The sequence below is a fragment of the Chenopodium album genome, chromosome 10, assembly GCF_948465745.1.
Source record: "Chenopodium album chromosome 10, dcCheAlbu1.1, whole genome shotgun sequence".
NCBI lineage: Eukaryota > Viridiplantae > Streptophyta > Magnoliopsida > Caryophyllales > Amaranthaceae > Chenopodium > Chenopodium album.
In genome coordinates this window covers 61331040-61348360 of record NC_137843.1, presented here as the reverse complement: position 1 = coordinate 61348360, position 17321 = coordinate 61331040, and the positions used below count along the sequence as shown (strand labels likewise).

Below are 17321 nucleotides of genomic sequence, written 5' to 3'. Positions count from 1 at the left end.
TAAATGGACCACACCTCCTTAATTTACGTTGATAAATTTTATTTTATTAATTTTGATTTGTTTTATTTTAGCAAGATTTTTTCTAAGCAAATTAGCTTGACAAAGCTAATTTGCTTAGCTAAGCTAATTGCATTTTCTACCCCAATGGTTAAGCTAGTAGCTAGGGATATGATTATTTAATATTACAAGCAAGTCCCTACCTACAACCATTGAAGTTGCTCTAAGGTACCCTTGCTTGAGGTTAAGTGGAATACAGCTAGTATATACAGTATAAATTGTCTCTATAGTGTAATAGCTTCTACTGTGTTTATACTTCATGACTTTTTTTTGAACCATATTACGGAGTACACTTTTTCTTATAGCCTCTACCGTGTGTATACTCCATGACTTTTTTTGAACCATATTACGGAGTACACTTTTTCTTATTGATTGATCTATGCATCTTACAAGTATTACTTATATAATGACTTTCATTTCTTTTTCCATGATCAATAAAATGATTTTAAATTTAATTCAAAAGGTTGGTAAATTGGCATAAATCAAAGTGTGGCATACCAATGAGGTTATGACCCTATAGAGGTTATTACACTTAACTAATCATGTTTGATTACTTGTTCTTAGACATAATCGATGTTGGGCTTTAATTTTTTTTCTTTTTATTTCAACTTAAAACCGCTATCAGCCTATCACCATTAGCGGTTTTAAAAAAGAGACCGCACGTAACTAATAAAACAAAGTTAAACCCTTCAAATCACTCATGTCTAAAAATGTAGAAATTGTACCATACACTTGAATGTATATAACAATCTCTCCTAAAAATGATTACTCGTGTTTAGACATGATCATACATTTCGGGTTTTTTTTTTTTTATTTTTTTTATTTTTTTTAATGTTAACTTAAGGAGTTTAAAACTGTAGAAGTGTTATGAAATAATCATGAATTGGCAAAATCATCTTCACTTCTCCTCTTCTTCTTACAATGCCTATTCAAACTCTTTCATGCATTGTATCTTTCTATAATTTACATCATGATTCTGTATCAAACAAATTTCTTGAGCTTTGAATGATACCATTTGCACTTCTGCATGATTAATGAGTTGGGTATAATTTTATTTTGCCGTTTTTATTCTTTGATGTTGGCAATTTTGGAAATTAATTCATATTTATGTAATTTATTTTTGATTGCAGTTGTGCTTTGCATTTTAATTCGATGCTTTGAAACCCAGAATATTTCGAGGCTATAAATTATTGTTTGTTTGTTTTTTGGATTAATGGGTTTATGGGGTTCGAAGTTTTTGATGCAATTTTGACTTGATTGATGATAATGGTCAAATAAATCTAATCTATAGAAGATTGGGATTTAGGGTTTTTTGGATTCTATGGTTTTGGTAAAGTGTGATTCTAGTGCTCAATTAAGACCGACCATTTATGAAGAATTCCAAATTGGATCATCTTTTAGTAGGAGAACATCTTCATTATAGGATCATTGATAATCATCTTTTACTTTGTGTTTATCTTGTGGGTATTTCAATACTATTCCCAATTTCGGATTGGTATGTCTTGAGTTCGGTGCTTCCACGAGTATGTGTGATGTCTTTGATGGGAGATGAGTATCTGACTACAACTATCCTTTGTATAATTCTTCACCATCTTCGGAGTGTCCTTTTGTGGAACAAGGTTTCAATTGCCTGAGTAATGGGAGATTGGTAGGAAGGATAAATACTACTTTAGATAGAAAGCCCGAAGATGGTAGACATTGATCCTTGATTTGAATGCATTTAACATATTGGGAAGGCTTTGAGTTGAAGGATTGTTTTTGTGGAAGAGTCTTTTATATGCCTGGATAAGAAGAGAGTTGTCCAAGTGAAAGGAAGGAACATAAGTACTTAACGAAAACTATGAGACACTTTGGTTTCATTCCTTTATCTGTGGAATTCTACCTGTCTCTTTTCCTTGGTATCGCAACAAAGCATTCTCCAAAGAGAGTGAAGTCAACTCTTATGCCAGACTAAATGGATGACATTAGCAAGGACATTGGTGGATATCGTCAAAGTTATGTGAAATGTAAGTCTTCTGGTGCATATAAAAGTATGTCATCCAAGATTCATTTGTCAGTTTTTTGCAACTTTATAATTCATCATTCATTGTTTCTATACTTACATGGCATTAATTTTGTTTATGCAGCCATTGATTTTTTTTAATTCGAAATTATATTTTCCATTGATTAAAATTTAATGGTATTATATGTGACATTCTATAATAATCTATCTATCTATTTAATAACAACCGCTGATGTTATCATTGCCTACGTGTCACTTTTTTATTTAATTTTTTCCCTCCAAAATGCAAGGATGATGTCATATTTTTTTTTCCTTTTTAAGCTACCTATTTAACATAGTTTTGAAAATATATTTCATTTGAATTTTTAAATTTTAAATTTTAGGTTTTCTACACATATTATTCTATTTAGTTATTTACGAGTTGTTAACAATAGTTAATAATATAATTTAATTGAAATTTCTTAATTAAATATGAAAATTATGCACTTTCGGGAATTGTATATTCATATTTAATTAAAAAAAATTAGTTAGGAAAAATGAGGAAGTTATTTTCTTTCAATACGTGTTAAAAGTGTATAATTCAATTCTTATTTTAAAACCGTGCATCGCATGGGGTTAATCTAGTAATAAATTATTGTAATACAAGATCGATACCCCTCCTAAAAAAAAAAAAAATCAACTAGTCATTATCTTCTATCCATTTAAACATAAGTGTAGATTTTAAAATTATCCAAAGGAAGGATTCTTCACTTGATTTGGTTATGTTAACATACGTATATATTTCAAAAAAATTTTACCGATTAAAACAAGATAAATAATGTATTAATATAAAAATTATATCCCATAATTTTATTTTTTTTTATGATAAAAAAACCAGATACCTACCTAGGCTAGACTTCAGCACTAATTAATACTTCGTATAATGCTGTAAAGCTTTCGCATATTTTTACATAGAATTCTACTTAAAAATAATACACACATAGCCATGAAGATCGGCTTGTTTCTTCTTGTGCTTTCTCTACTGCATGTATCCTCAATTGCTGTAAAACAGGTAAATAACTCTCTCTTTATAATTCTTGAAATTATGTAATGGTACTTATCTACTTGACAACTTAACTTAAATTTGCATACTTGTCTTAAAATTTTGTATCAATTGTATAGTCATACATAGTGTATATGGGAGCACATTCACATCCCGAAGATGCAACATTGGAGGTTTTTGATCTAGTGACAGATTCTCATCACAAATTCCTTGCAACTTTCCTTGGAAGGTACGTATATATAGGAATTAGGAATTGTTCTTGGTTAATATATACAAATTATACCCTCATACTTCGTATTTATTTATTTATTTTTGCGTAAACAGCCTTGAAAAGGCAAGGGATGCTATAATCTACTCGTATACAATGCATATTAATGGTTTCTCTGCTATCCTTGAAGAGCATCATGCAGCGGAAATAGCAAGTTAGTAACATTGAATAAATGTGATATTTCAAATCTTATTTATGAGTATACTTTTTAAACTACAATAAAATAAAAGTATACTCAGGTACATTCAGTCTAGTCTGTGATGATTTTTATTGGCGTGTATGTTACAATTTTCTTCTCTTTAATCAAAACTTATACTGTTTGTTTTTAATTTAAACTATGCAGAACATCAAGATGTTATTTCAGTGATTCCTGATAAAGTGATGGAATTACACACTACACACTCTTGGGATTTCATGTCACTAGAAAATAATGATCTACCTAGTGTTTCATGGAAAAAGGAAGCTCGATTTGGGGAAGATACCATTATTGGCAACCTCGACACTGGTATTATCTTCAGCTACCTATTATGGAGTAACTCTTATAGATATACACATATATTTTGCTTGAATGAAATGACAATTACGAGCAGTCACTAAAACATAAGAAGTGACTTTCATATACTCGTATGAAAATAAAATATACTCATGCCTAGCTTTTATAAACTATTTAACTATGCTTACATTAGATTAACTACTGCCTACTGGTTAGGTGTTTGGCCTGAATCTGAGAGCTTCAGTGACGTAGGCTATGGACCGATTCCATCAAGATGGAAAGGTTCTTGTGAGAACTCCAATAACACGGCTGGAGTTCATTGCAACAGGTTTAATTATTGTCCACTGCTTCTATTTCTTGCTCAAAACTTGTAAATCATATTTTGGACCTAATGTACAAGTTAAGGAGTGTGTGTTGAAACAATTGTATTTGCATGTTGAAATCATGTTAGGAAATTGATTGGAGCGAAATGTTTCAACAAAGGATACAAAGCTTCTGGTGGAAGTATTTCGAAATCAATGGAATCAGCACGAGACTACAATGGTCATGGGTCACACACCCTTTCAACAGCCGGAGGCAATTTTGTGCCAGGAGTAAGCATAAACGGTATCCCTTTTGGGACAGCAAAAGGCGGATCACCAAGAGCACGAGTTGCTTCATACAAAGTCTGTTGGTCTTCAATCGACGGAAGTGCTGGATGTTTGACTTCTGACTTGTTAGCAGGTTTTGACACGGCCATTCAGGACGGTGTTGATGTGGTCTCCATATCGGTTGGAGGTACAAGTTCTGACTACTTTGATGATGTAACTGCCATTGGAGCGTTTCATGCATTTCAGAAAGGTATTGTTGTGGTGTGCTCTGGTGGAAATTCTGGGCCTTACTCTGGCTCTATCACAAATGTTGCTCCTTGGATTATTACTGTCGCTGCAAGTAGTATGGATAGAGAGGTCCAGTCGTTTGTTGAACTCGGCAATGGGCTCCGTTTCAAGGTAAACTAGCTCCTTGTTTATTTTTACAAAACACTTGTACCAACATGAGGTCTAATAGTACTGATGGACACCTGTAATTATTGATTTAGATTACCTCATTTGAAACACGTATTCATATAGATTCATTCTAGTTAAATTTTTGCTTCATCATTGTGCAGGGTTCAAGCCTATCACAAGCATTGCCAAAAGATACACAATATCCACTCATCTCTGCTGCTGATGCAAAACTTGCCAATGCATCTGCTAATGATGCGGCGTAAGGACAATTTTTATTTCAATGTTAACAGTCTTAATACACATACCATTTTTAGTGACTGATTTATCTGTTGGTGTACGTGTAGCCTTTATTGCATGGAAGGTACATTAGATGAGAAAAAAGGTGAAAGACAAGATCTTGGTCTGTCTTAGGGGAATCACTGAGAGATTAGACAAAGGCTTGCAAGCTAAACGTGCTGGAGCGGCTGGCATGATCCTTTGTAACGACGAATCTCATGGGAATCAGACCACAGCTGATCTTCAAGTCCTTCCTGCTACAAATATCAATTTTCAAGATGGCTTAGCTTTACTCAATTACATCAATTCCACACAGTAATAAATTTTATCTATACTATATATGTCATTCCTCTGTTTAATTCCTGTTTTTGGGTTTTGATTTATTCTACAAACTTTGTCTTTTATAGGAAGCCCACAGCTTACCTCACTGCCCCAAAACAAAGTTTTGGTGTCAAACCTGCTCCTCGCATTGCTGAATTCTCCTCAAGAGTCCCAAATCCAATTACACCAGAGATTTTGAAGGTCTGTTAAAAAATTACAGGTCTAGATTAGTTGAAAGATGTATGTATAACACTGAGGCCTATTTCTTTCTGTGTGTTTTACAGCCTGATATTACAGCACCAGGTGTCGATGTCATTGCTGCATACAGTCCTGCAGTAAGTCTAACCGGGATACCTGATGATGACCGAAAAGTTTCCTTCATGATAGACACTGGTACATCTATGTCTTGCCCTCATATATCTGGTATTGCTGGCCTTCTTAGGACGATGCACCCTACATGGAGTCCTGCTGCTATCAAATCTGCTATAATGACTACTGGTAAATCAATCTATTCTTATTATAATTGTGACCAACCTTCTTAATGGTATGTACATTTTCATAATTTCTAACAAATAGTATGTTGTGATGTTAAGTTTGTTTTTCATTTACAGCTAGAACCAGAGACAACACTATCAACCCAATGGGAGATGAAGTTTACGGCAAGGCTACACCATTTGGTTATGGTGCAGGACATGTCAGACCAAACCGCGCCATGAATCCTGGGTTAATCTATGATCTAACCACAACAGATTACTTGCACTTTTTATGTGCACTTGGATACAACAAGACTAAGATCGAAACATTATATTATGGTCAATACAAATGTTCAAACTCAACAACTAGCATAAATACTATTTTGAATCTGAACTACCCGTCGATTACAGTTCCTAATCTTTCAGACTCCACAACTGTTACTAGGACTGTAACAAATGTGGGATCTCCTGGAGTCTACTTTGCTCGTGTTCGCCAACCATCCGGAGTATCAATTACTGTGAAGCCAAAGGAATTGAAGTTGAAAATTGGAGAGAAAAAGAAGTTTGAGGTGACTCTGACATCAAAAGGTCCAAAGTCTGAAGACTACAAGTTTGGAGAGCTATTATGGTCAGATGGCAAGCACTTTGTTAGAAGTCCTATAGTAGTTGCTACTTCTGGGTGATGTAATTAGCAAATAGGTTTTAGCCTTTTAGGTTATTAGATTTAAATTTGGTAGTATGGTTACTTATTTAATACGAATTATAACGAGTTAATAGTGAGTTAGCTACTGCTAGTAAACTTATATTATAGGTTATCTATACTCATTAAATTCTAAACTCTTTCCAATTTGTTTAGCTTGAAGCAAATTGTGCATTAATATTTACCAATTTCTATTTGAAATCGCGATTTTAGTGTGACAATGTAATGATATAGATGCTACATTACCACACAAGTACACACCTAATGCTTTAAACTTGCTTTCATTTTGGTATGTAGGGGTCGTTTGGTTTGTACTTCATAGATGTTAAAATTTGCCTAACAACAACCGAACACAATGTATAAAAAATTGAGTTCGACATACAATGTATATATTATATGAATGAAATGTTGCAGCTTTGTGTGTATATATATATATATATATATATATATATATATATATATATTATCAACGTTCTCCATTGAATCGCACTCAACGTTCTCCACAGCTTCTGAGGTAAGTTATTGTTTGTTTTTGTAATCATCTTATCAATTTTACAATCTAGGGTTTATCTTTGATGTAATTTAATTAAATTGTTAGTGCAGTAAGTTTAGGGTTCGAAAATCTGAACAATTAGTTCTAAATACTAAGATTATGAAAGATCCTAACTTGCGATTATGTTGCTAGAATACAAATTGATAATTGAATCAAGTATCCCTAAAATTATGAGCCTTATTTGATAATTGAATAAAATCTTAATTTAAGGATTGAAGTATGAAATTAGACCTCTTCCCCCTCCTTCCCTAGCTCAGGGATGTATCACAGTTTCCTGCATCAGATGTTCATGTAATTTGATGCTGCTAAAATTTTCACCTCGTGCAGGAGTATTTGGAAATTCAAAATGTCATCTGTATCATATCCAACCCCTTTGCATGAGTACCGTCAAAGAAAAGGAAAAAAAAAACAAAGACCCTTTACAGAAGACATCTGAATCTAACTCTGAGGGCAAAGAAAAATTCACTTTCAACACGCAAAATGGACTGTGTCATTACTTCCCCTTATACTACTACCGTTAACAAAGATGGACTCGTCGTTAATTCTCGCTCTTCCATGCCTAAGAAGTACTATGATTTCAGCAATTTACCAGAATATAACACTACTGTACCAGGCTGTTGCACTGCTGTCTTCAAGGGAAATCCAGTAATATCAATTTACCTCGTTCTGTTTTGTTTTGCTTAGACGTGTTTGCTGCCCTTGCTCTGTCATTGTCAAATGTCAATCTCATAATTTTTGTTTAGAGGAGATGGTTTACTATATATATTTGGTTTGTTTATCAACTCAATAACGATCAAAATGATAAATTATCATTAAAGATATTAGCTTGCATTGGCAGATCCTGGCCAAAAATATTAGAGGGGCCAAGATTTGAATCTCTTTTACCTCTAACTTAAAACTAATCACCATGAGTCCATGACCTAATATTTTAAAAGTGAAGTTAGTTCTTTAAATTCATAAACAAATTAATCTACCGAGATCAGGCCCCAAATGTCCCCGGTGAAAGGTCCCCCTGTGTTAGCTTGGCTATTCTAACTAGAATTTTTTTATGTTTGTCGTGAATTATAATATGGTTGTCAAAAACAGATTAGTAATTTGCTTTTATATATAGTTGCACATTTCCACAAAAAAAATAAAAAATAAAAAAATTGTTTCACAAAAAAAATGACAGCTGTGGGATTTGAACCCACGCCCTTTCGGACCAGAGCCTAAATCTGGCGCCTTAGACCACTCGGCCAAACTGTCAGATGTTAACTTCTTGAACAATTAAATACTAGACACCGATATAAAAAATAAAAAAGTAAATAATAAATAAAAAATAAAAACGCATTCATACAGTAAGCATTTGATTTGACTTAATAATCATCGTCTTAATTAATTATTCTTAATCATTCCAAAAATTATCATTTATTCTTCTGGGAATTGAAAGAAGTTTGGTTGTAGACCAGTTCTGCTGATGCACACCAGGTGTTTGATAAATTGCCTCAATGAAAATGGTCCTGAAGAACGTTAACTTATGTCTGGGCTTACCTTTGATTTCCTCGGTTAAACTAAATTTACTCCTTAATAATGTATTATAGTTTATGCAGATGCTTGGATGTGGAAGATCAATCTTGCTGCTGTTTCGCGGTGTTTCGGTGTAAGGTATGTTGAAGATATAGTATGATAGTTGTAATACATTACATTAGTTATGAATATATGATACTATCAGTCCAATATTCTTGCAAAAAAAGTTGCTAAGTAAAGACAAAAGTTTATACTTTTATCATGCATCATCTCAAATATAAGCAATTTCCGTAAATTGATTGCCAGAGAGGCTACAAGATGGGATCTAATTTAGCCAAACATTTGAATTGAATTTACATGTACTTGATCCTGTGATCTAATATTACAAACTATATTTGTTCGTCGAATATGATTTATTTTTGTAAAAAAGTAGGTCGTATGTTTTGTAAGAGCTAATTTAGCTCAAACCATACATTATAAACTATCAAATGTAAGGTTTTACAAAACAAAGAATCATGTATTCTTTTGGTTGCTTTTAACAAAGAATCATGTTTTCTAGTGGTTTCTTTCCTTGGAGTCTTATCGTCGTTGTGCTAAAATCCGTTGTCCCATATATCTGCAATGCAAAGATATTATAGTAAGAAAACAGGCAGAGGAAAATTTACGATGTAGGAGAACAAAAACTGATTATGAGTAAAGGTTGATCATTGACTACATACCTTCCGAGCATCATCACAGTGGCTTGAGGATTGGTCCCTGGCGAGTCATAGAATGTAGACCCATCAATAACCCTTAAACCTACTGTGCCAAGAACCTTATAGTCCTTATCGACAACTTTATTAACTTGACAACCTCCATGATAATGCCATATACTCAATACTGTATCAATGCAAAACTGTTCCAAAGAAAGTGCAGTGGAAAAATGCCTTGGCCTTAAGTTTAGAGGGAAGTTGACAACAATGTTTATAAGTGCTTGTGTAGTCATTCCTGGTACAAGGAACTTTGAGAAAGGCTCTGATTCTATGACCTTTATAATGGTCTCCATTCCCATAACACACCTTTGTAGGTCGTCTGGATCTTGGAAATAGTTGAATCTGACAGCAGGATTGTCATTTGGATCTACGGTTGCTAGATGCAAATATCCTGAAGAGCGCGGACCAGCAATCTTTTCTAGGATACAGCCACCATGGATGGTTCCGTTCAATAGAGAATGCATGTATTCAATTGCTGTATCCAAGTCTCCTTGTGTAGTTATCACATTAGGTCCATCAGATGATTGGCTAGCCTGCACATATTCAACAATATCCTCTGTTAGTATCCATATATCCAATAAACTTTATAATATTGTATAGCCTTGAATGTTATGACATTTATGAATTATTCTTCATCTCACTGATGATTATAATTCTACAGCACTCTTATCAATTGTCTGTCGAAAATCAAAATGATATTAATTTACAAAAATACCTTACATCTCACTATTACCTGACTTCTGCATCAATTTCAGAATTGCTTTATTTTTTTTGAGAAAATCAGAATTGCTTTATAAATCAAGTACATGATGGAAAAAGATATTTTCAACTAGTAGCTAGTCATCTGTTGTGATTTTAAAAATGTTATCCTCCAACATAAAATATGACCTTTTATTATGGATATGGAGCTGTGACATATATTCATGCTTTTAATGTATACTTGAAAAGTTGAAATACAGCATTGCTTCACATGATGTGGATATGAAACTTAATAATTTCACCTTTATCTACTTAATTTTATAAACTCGGGTCAGATATCAACATCATCATATCTATTGATCAAATACTTCAATTGAATACAGGAGGTTTAGGGGCATCAAACCTGGGAAGTCAGCATCTGAGCAGCTGAAGGAAGATTCTGCATGAAAGCTCGTACATTACTTGAGCCACTTGCTGCTTCAATGAAACTACCAAATTCAGTGATGCCAACAGCTTGAATCAGGGATGTTTCCACACTAATAGGAGAAGGAATGAACAAGAGATTCATGGGATTATCAGCCATTCCTTGTCCCACCTGAGGCTGGTCCAACACCACTTCGATACCATGAAGCATAAGCTCAGTAGCTGGTCCAACCCCACTTAGCATCAGCAATTGTGGACTTCCAAGTGCACCTGCTGATAAAATCACCTCATTTGCTGCCCCTGGTCGTAGAAATGCTTTGTGCACGATTCCGACTGAATCCTTGAATATCACTCCATAAGCTCTTGGCTTCCCAAGCTCTGCATCAACACCAATGAATACAATCAAAATATGTCACTGCTACTGCATTTTCAATCAGTAAGGTTCTATCCGTCCATTGGCTCTGCTTAGAGATAAGAAAACTGAAATAAGGCCCAAAGTATTTTGTCAAACCTCCTCTCTAAACTCTGATAGCCTATTATATCTGTTTTAGTCTTGCAATCTCTAGATCTTCGAATTTTTCAGTATCTAGATCTAGGCAAAATTTGTCTCAGTTAATCTATAAACATGTAATTCTATCAAAGTAATAAAAATGACTTCTCCAACACTGCAGGGCCAGGGGTTAAAAAAAATTATACTAATGTCAAGAGCCAAACCCGAACTTCATGTGCTTCTCATAGATATAAGGAGACACTCTGTTACTTGGACTCGGGTATGTACTGAAGTGCCAAACTCGGCTACTTTCTATGAAACACTCCTTGATTTTGGTCCAAGACATAGTGTTAGAAGGTTGAGGATCTAACATGGGTACTTGACGTGAAATGAAGAGTCCCAAGTAAACGGAGGAAAAATAAACAGAACTGCTAGCAGAGACTGTACAGTTACTAATCAAACAATTTCTTATACTTAAAAAAAAAAAAAAAAAAAAAAAAAAAAAAAAAACACACACACACACATCAGTCTTACCTCTCCTGCTGAACAAGATTTTCTGAGCTACAGCATACAGATAAACCGTAGCTCTTCGAGGATCGGCATACTCTAGCAAATCAGCAGCAGTATGTCTGTGACCATTGTTATCAAATATTGTCCCTCCAAATTTTGTACCACGAATATGGTCATAGGTAAATCCATTATAAGGCTGCACACCTGCCTGCAGCAATCCATCTTTAACCGCGGTCTGAAACTGCAGCATTGGTGGCTCAAATGCCACCTTCCTCTCAACCCAAGCATACGACTGATTCACCAACCCATAATCCCATCCAACTTTAGCCACAAACTCAGGGGGAGCCCTTGTGTAGAACCCGGCATTGATGGCAGATCCTCCTCCTAGAACACGAGCACGAGCGTTTAAGACACCGTCTTCTGATACAAATCCTTGTGACGGCGAAGATGGAGAAACATTAGCAAGATTAGCTCCGAATGAGCCTATATCTTCAACATTCTTGTTTCCATAAGGGACTCCTCCTCGCTCTAACAACAACACGGTTGCACCATCTGAGAGAGTTGCTGCTAGTGAACACCCTGCTGTTCCTCCACCAACAACTATGTAATCAAAGTAGGAAACTGCAGGAGCCAATGTTGCTGGTTTCACAAAGGAAAAATGTGGGGCTGCAACATAGAAAAAAAAATATATTAACTCAAAAGATTAATTTTAATCTGTGTAATCACAAAAATGAAATGAGTAGTATTATTCATGTTTCTTGTCACATAAACCATATACTATATGGTTTTTGTTAAATAAAAAGTTAGGTCGTCACACAACAATTATTTTACCTTTCAGTTTTATTTAATGAAAATATAAAGAGATATGTACATACCTTTCTCAGCAAAAGAAGCATAAAAGAAAGAAACACCAAGGATGAAAATGAAGGCGAGTTTACGACACTCAGAATCCATGAGCAAGGTAATCTGAAGGTTATAAATTTTGTGAAGAAGCAACAAAATATAATGGGAGGCAACTACTCGTCTTTAAATAAACTCGTAACGCTAATGCAGCTAGCACAAAGAAATTTTAGTGCATTTTCCTTAGAGGTAAAAAGATCTTCCCTTACACTTAGTCACAAAATAAGGTAATTATTGTTCAACAACATTTACCTTTTTTTGTGACACATTCATCTAAAGATTATTGCAAGCTAGATTCTAGTAAGCATGCTTAATGCACATTGAGCTCCTTCTCCTTCCCTTTCTCCCCCTCATATTTATAATTTCTCGGTATGGCCTCGTATTATTACTTTAAACACTACTTGATTACACAAAATCTTTGGAGGCTATTGATTGTGGGTTGTTAATTGTTGAAGTTGGTTCAAAAGGCTTGCACTTGCATTGTGAGCTAGACTTGTCTCCCCTACATCCTGTCATTTTCTTCATTTTTCTTTTTTTTTTTTAAAAAAAAAATTTTGGTAAAATTATTTTTTTTTTCTAGGGAAATGGTCATACATTTAGTACTTGGAATCGTGGATCAAATGTTCTCCATTCATAACTTGTCCTTGGGATACCATTGTAGTAAATGTGAATTTTATTCTATAGATATAATTAATATTTGTCCATTTTTAGGTCCAAAAAAAACATTTTTTTGACTTTATTATTAAAAGCTGTTATTTCCTCTGTTTTTTCCATGGTATATGAACTAGAATGACCAATATACATTGGTTTAGAGAATAATGAAGAAACTATATGTTATTTTTCTTAGCTTGTCGGTAATAAACGATAAATTTGGTTGGTTATTTTTCTGATGGAAATCTCAGTTATTATATGACAGAGGAAGATAATAAAAGGCAATCGCTTTTGATACATTTATGACTGACTTTTTTTTTGTAGATTATAGTTAAGCCAGTTATTTGGTCAAGCAAATGTGCATGCATGTTTAATGTATAGATGTTTTATTATTGAAGCAAGTTGACACATGAGGTGGTAAAATTTGAACGTGTTTTGTTTGTATGTGTAATTTTATTTGGTTTTTTGTAAGTGACCTAGCTTTAAACTTCTTGTACATGGAGTTCGTTGTTTGTTTTAATACTTCTAGAAAATTCAGATAAACGTACAATTGACAGGAACTTTTTTAGTAGTTCATCAAGGGATTGGATATGAAGGGGCATTTTCAACGCGCTTTGAAAATAAGGAGGGTATTATAGGGAGAGAATAGTGCAAGCTAAAGTGAACGAAATCTTGAATCCACTCTCTGAGATGGGGTAAATCGTATAACTTCTCATAATGATATATATGTAGTTTATGTACTTGAATGTAGAAAACAAAAATGCGAATTGTCAAATAGTTGGTTGAGACATTAAACACTAATTGCAAGATCACAACCTTATTAGGAAGTTAATTCTTTTCATAGAAGTAATTTTGTCATTTTTCTTTGGTGTATTAAGAGGGATATATGCCATATTGATGTTGGATTTGAACCTAGGTCTTCATTAGTTGGTATATTATATATCACACGTAAACCTTTTTTTTTTTTTTTTTTTTTTTTTTTTTTTTTTTGAGGAAACACCTAAACTATGATAAACAATTATTCTTTTCATGCTTTGATATTTTGGGGATTGAATTTTGCATTATTCTCCCAATCTTATATATCTATATCTATACCCCTATTTGCAAGAAGCTAGTACACTAAAAAATGGTGTACTTTCACACAAGAGAAGCATATCTAAAAACTATCAATAATCTCGCTGAAACTAAAAGTCTTGTATACGATGTTGACATTACTTTTTCCATGAAACTAAGTAGTTACTAGTTGAGGGATAAAGAGGTAAGCATTAAAAGGCCGGTGAAATTGTTTGGATTTGAAGAATTATCTTCCATGCAAATTAAACAATCGTACGTACATGTTTTCACACAATTTTTTTCATTCTTATAATTTACATTATGTACTCTCTTCAAGTTGCCGTTTACTTTTATATAAAGGGTAATGTTATATGTAGTCATAAGGGCTATATATAAGAGTTAAATACACACTTGGAAATTGTATAAAATTAGGAATTCATGACAAAAACACGCGTTATTAATGTAATTAGTGTTTATATTTTTATGATTTCTTAACTTTTCACGATTTTCAAGTGTAAATTTAATGCTTATATATAGGCAATATAGCTCTAAGAGTTATGTATAACATTTTCCTTATATAAATTGACATATGGATGAGAACACAAAAATGAACAGTGTCACTTTTATTGCGTGTCATATGAGTAATTCTTGACAATAATCACAAATAATCCAATTAAAATATAGCTATTGTACACGGTAATAACAAGTAGTAGTAGTAGTAGTAGTAGTATAACAACAGGAAGTCTCCGAGGGCAATAACAACTAGTAGTACTACTTTGTGATGAAAATTCAGATGTCAATTGGGTGATATAATTAAATGCACATTGTTGCTAGCTTTTGAAAAATGCAAATGTATAATAAAAATGAAGCAATGCATATAATTGGTTATCCACAAAGATAGATAAGTCTCTGTCTTTGTGGGGCACAAATTTAATGAATAAGGCAGTGCATATTTAAGGCGGCACCAAATCTGGTGAAGATATAACTCAAACGAGTTAACAATCTTGATCATTTCTAATGAAATGTGTAAAGGAGTTGGCTAGCAAATTTGTAAAATTTAAAAAAGTTAAGCAAGCAATTTATCATCGACGTGGCAAAATTATTTTAAGGGCAATTTCGGAGAGGTAAGGCTGAGCCCATGAACATGAGCCAAGGCAAGATAAAGTATACGTGGCAAGGTCCCCTATGTTGGGCCTAGGTCACCCATCTCATTGGGCTGCACGCTACATTCATATGATATATTCCGCTTTGAATTTAACCTACATATATCTATTTTTGGACATCTTTTCAAAAAGTCTCATACTAATGAGATATGCTTCCAATTATAAAGAAATCATCTCTTCCTTATTTCTTCCATGTGGGGCTTGGGATAAACAACCCCAACACCCTGAGGCCCTCGTGGTGCATAGGGAATCATCTTGAATGTGATGCTTAACCTGAAAATGTCGTCTAGAGGCTTTATAATGGCTATAATACACAAAATTGTATAATTTTTAAAATATTCTTGGGACGAGTTGTCTAAAATTCAAGTCATGATACATCCTACGATCTACGTCTATCAATTAGTCATATTTGGGACCATCTACGTCTAATAATTAGTCACATAAAAGTATAGGCATTGATGGAAAGACATTTTTGTAACAAGCTAAATTGATAACTAAATAGCAAAGTGGATGGTTCCTACAACCCAAGTAGTCTCCTAGGGTATTATGGGATTTTTGAGAAACACCTAAAGATGGCACTAGGTCGGCCTGGCCCGAAGCCCGACACGACATGGGCACGAAAAAAGCACGGCACGACACTGTGCGTGTGGGCCGTGGGCCACCTTTATTTGGGAGAAGCACGATAAGGCCCGACACGAAAAACAATGCTAAAATCAATGCAATTTTGCTTAGGCACACATGCCCGACATGATGGCACGTGGGCCTGGGTCGTGCACTGGACAACCTTTTGAAAACTTTGGTCCGACACGGCACGAAACTCGTGGGTTGAGCTATGGCTCGGACCTAACTAGCCCTAAAGCACGTGGGCCTAGCATGACCCGACACGGCCTAGAGCCATGTTTAGAAACACCTCTTCCGCTCTTCTCTATTATTTCCGAATATGAAAAGTTGAAATTCCTCTAAAATTAAAGCTATAATCTACACTTTTGGATCAATTTAAAAAAAAAAAAAAAAAAAAAAAATCCAAACTTAAAATGAATGTGCAGGTTGCTTCAACTCCTAAGTCATAAAAATTGGTTTGAAATCATAACAAGCCTATCAATAAGCCTATAAAATCTCCAAAATGACAATGATTTTCTCCCCTCTTTCTCTAAAACATTGCTTCCTTTTCTATTTTATATTAGTCCCTTTCAATTTGTTTCACATTCTAGTTAAATTTCATGGTCCCTGTAATTAGATTAGAGCGGATAAAAAGGGACCAATAGAGTACAGTAGTTGACTGTGTTTTTCTAGATGAAAACCTTCTGGGTCTTCAACTATTTTTGTGATACTAGAGGGCATTTTGGTCCTTTCATGCATGGGAGTTAGGGGGGAAGCTAAGGCAATTTATGAGTGGAAATCTTGAACCGTTGAGTAGATTTATTTTCCATTAATAGGTAACTACTTCATGTTTAGACTGACCCAATCGTTTCCTTAACCGTATATACAAAAGCGTTGTACAAGATATGTTGGAGAAAAATGTCAATATAATTCTAAGACAAGAATTGGATTGTGAATCCTATGTAGTGAATCCTATTATCCACGATAGGTTTACGACAATTAGATGTAGAGCAAGTCGTGGATGAGATATTAAATTAATTAGGATGGACAAAAATACATATTGTATATGATGAATTGAAATATAACTTAATACTTTATATTTAATATACTATGTATTCTTGTGTTTTAAAAGGTATATGTACAAGTACGAAGTATCAAGAAATTCTTACATTATTATCAAAAGCTAATTTAACTATGCTTATATAAAAAAAGTATTTGCAAACAAATTCTCAAAAGATGGATGAGTTATGAACTTATAATAATTGTATCTAGTTAAGTAAATTAAATCTTTGGGAAAAAGTACATTGATGAAATTATGCTATTGAATTGTTTCAAATATGAGGCTCCCAAATTAATTATGATTGTTGTCATATGTGCTCTTAAAACAATAACATTTAATAGTT

At 33.9% G+C, this 17321-nt stretch overlaps 1 protein-coding gene, 1 non-coding gene and 1 pseudogene across 3 annotated transcripts; 1 reads left to right on the top strand and 2 right to left on the bottom strand.

Annotated features, from left to right (window-relative positions):
* The first annotated feature begins 2011 nt into the window (after window positions 1-2011).
* Window positions 2012-6675, top strand: LOC145565651 (subtilisin-like protease SBT5.4; annotated as a pseudogene). Its single transcript, XR_014095071.1, has 12 exons — window positions 2012-2087; window positions 3043-3110; window positions 3221-3330; window positions 3426-3523; window positions 3713-3874; window positions 4079-4190; window positions 4314-4851; window positions 5010-5107; window positions 5193-5439; window positions 5532-5646; window positions 5730-5943; window positions 6057-6675. The product of XR_014095071.1 is annotated as a subtilisin-like protease SBT5.4 (transcript).
* A 1661-nt stretch (window positions 6676-8336) lies between these two features.
* Window positions 8337-8416, bottom strand: TRNAL-UAG (transfer RNA leucine (anticodon UAG)). The gene has a single exon. It is a non-coding gene; the product is annotated as a tRNA-Leu (tRNA).
* Window positions 8417-8923: 507 nt separating this feature from the next.
* LOC145564471 (protein HOTHEAD-like) lies at window positions 8924-12789 on the bottom strand. The gene is made up of 5 exons (XM_081624777.1): window positions 12427-12789; window positions 11576-12217; window positions 10532-10929; window positions 9397-9962; window positions 8924-9293 (listed from the first exon to the last, which is right to left on the bottom strand). Exons 1-5 carry the CDS (start codon window positions 12503-12505, stop codon window positions 9257-9259), a joined length of 1722 nt encoding a protein of 573 aa, XP_081480903.1. The 5' UTR covers window positions 12506-12789; the 3' UTR covers window positions 8924-9256.
* Window positions 12790-17321: the final 4532 nt, after the last annotated feature.

Excerpts from the sequence above, each read along its gene's own strand:
- LOC145564471 (XM_081624777.1), bottom strand. The coding sequence starts at position 12,505 with ATGGATTCTGAGTGTCGTAAACTCGCCTTCATTTTCATCCTTGGTGTT. Across the intron at positions 10,930-11,575 it reads AATCTTGTTCAGCAGGAGAG|AGCTTGGGAAGCCAAGAGCT; the intron begins GTAAGACTGATG and ends GTGTTGATGCAG. Across the intron at positions 9,963-10,531 it reads CTCAGATGCTGACTTCCCAG|GCTAGCCAATCATCTGATGG; the intron begins GTTTGATGCCCC and ends GAATATGTGCAG.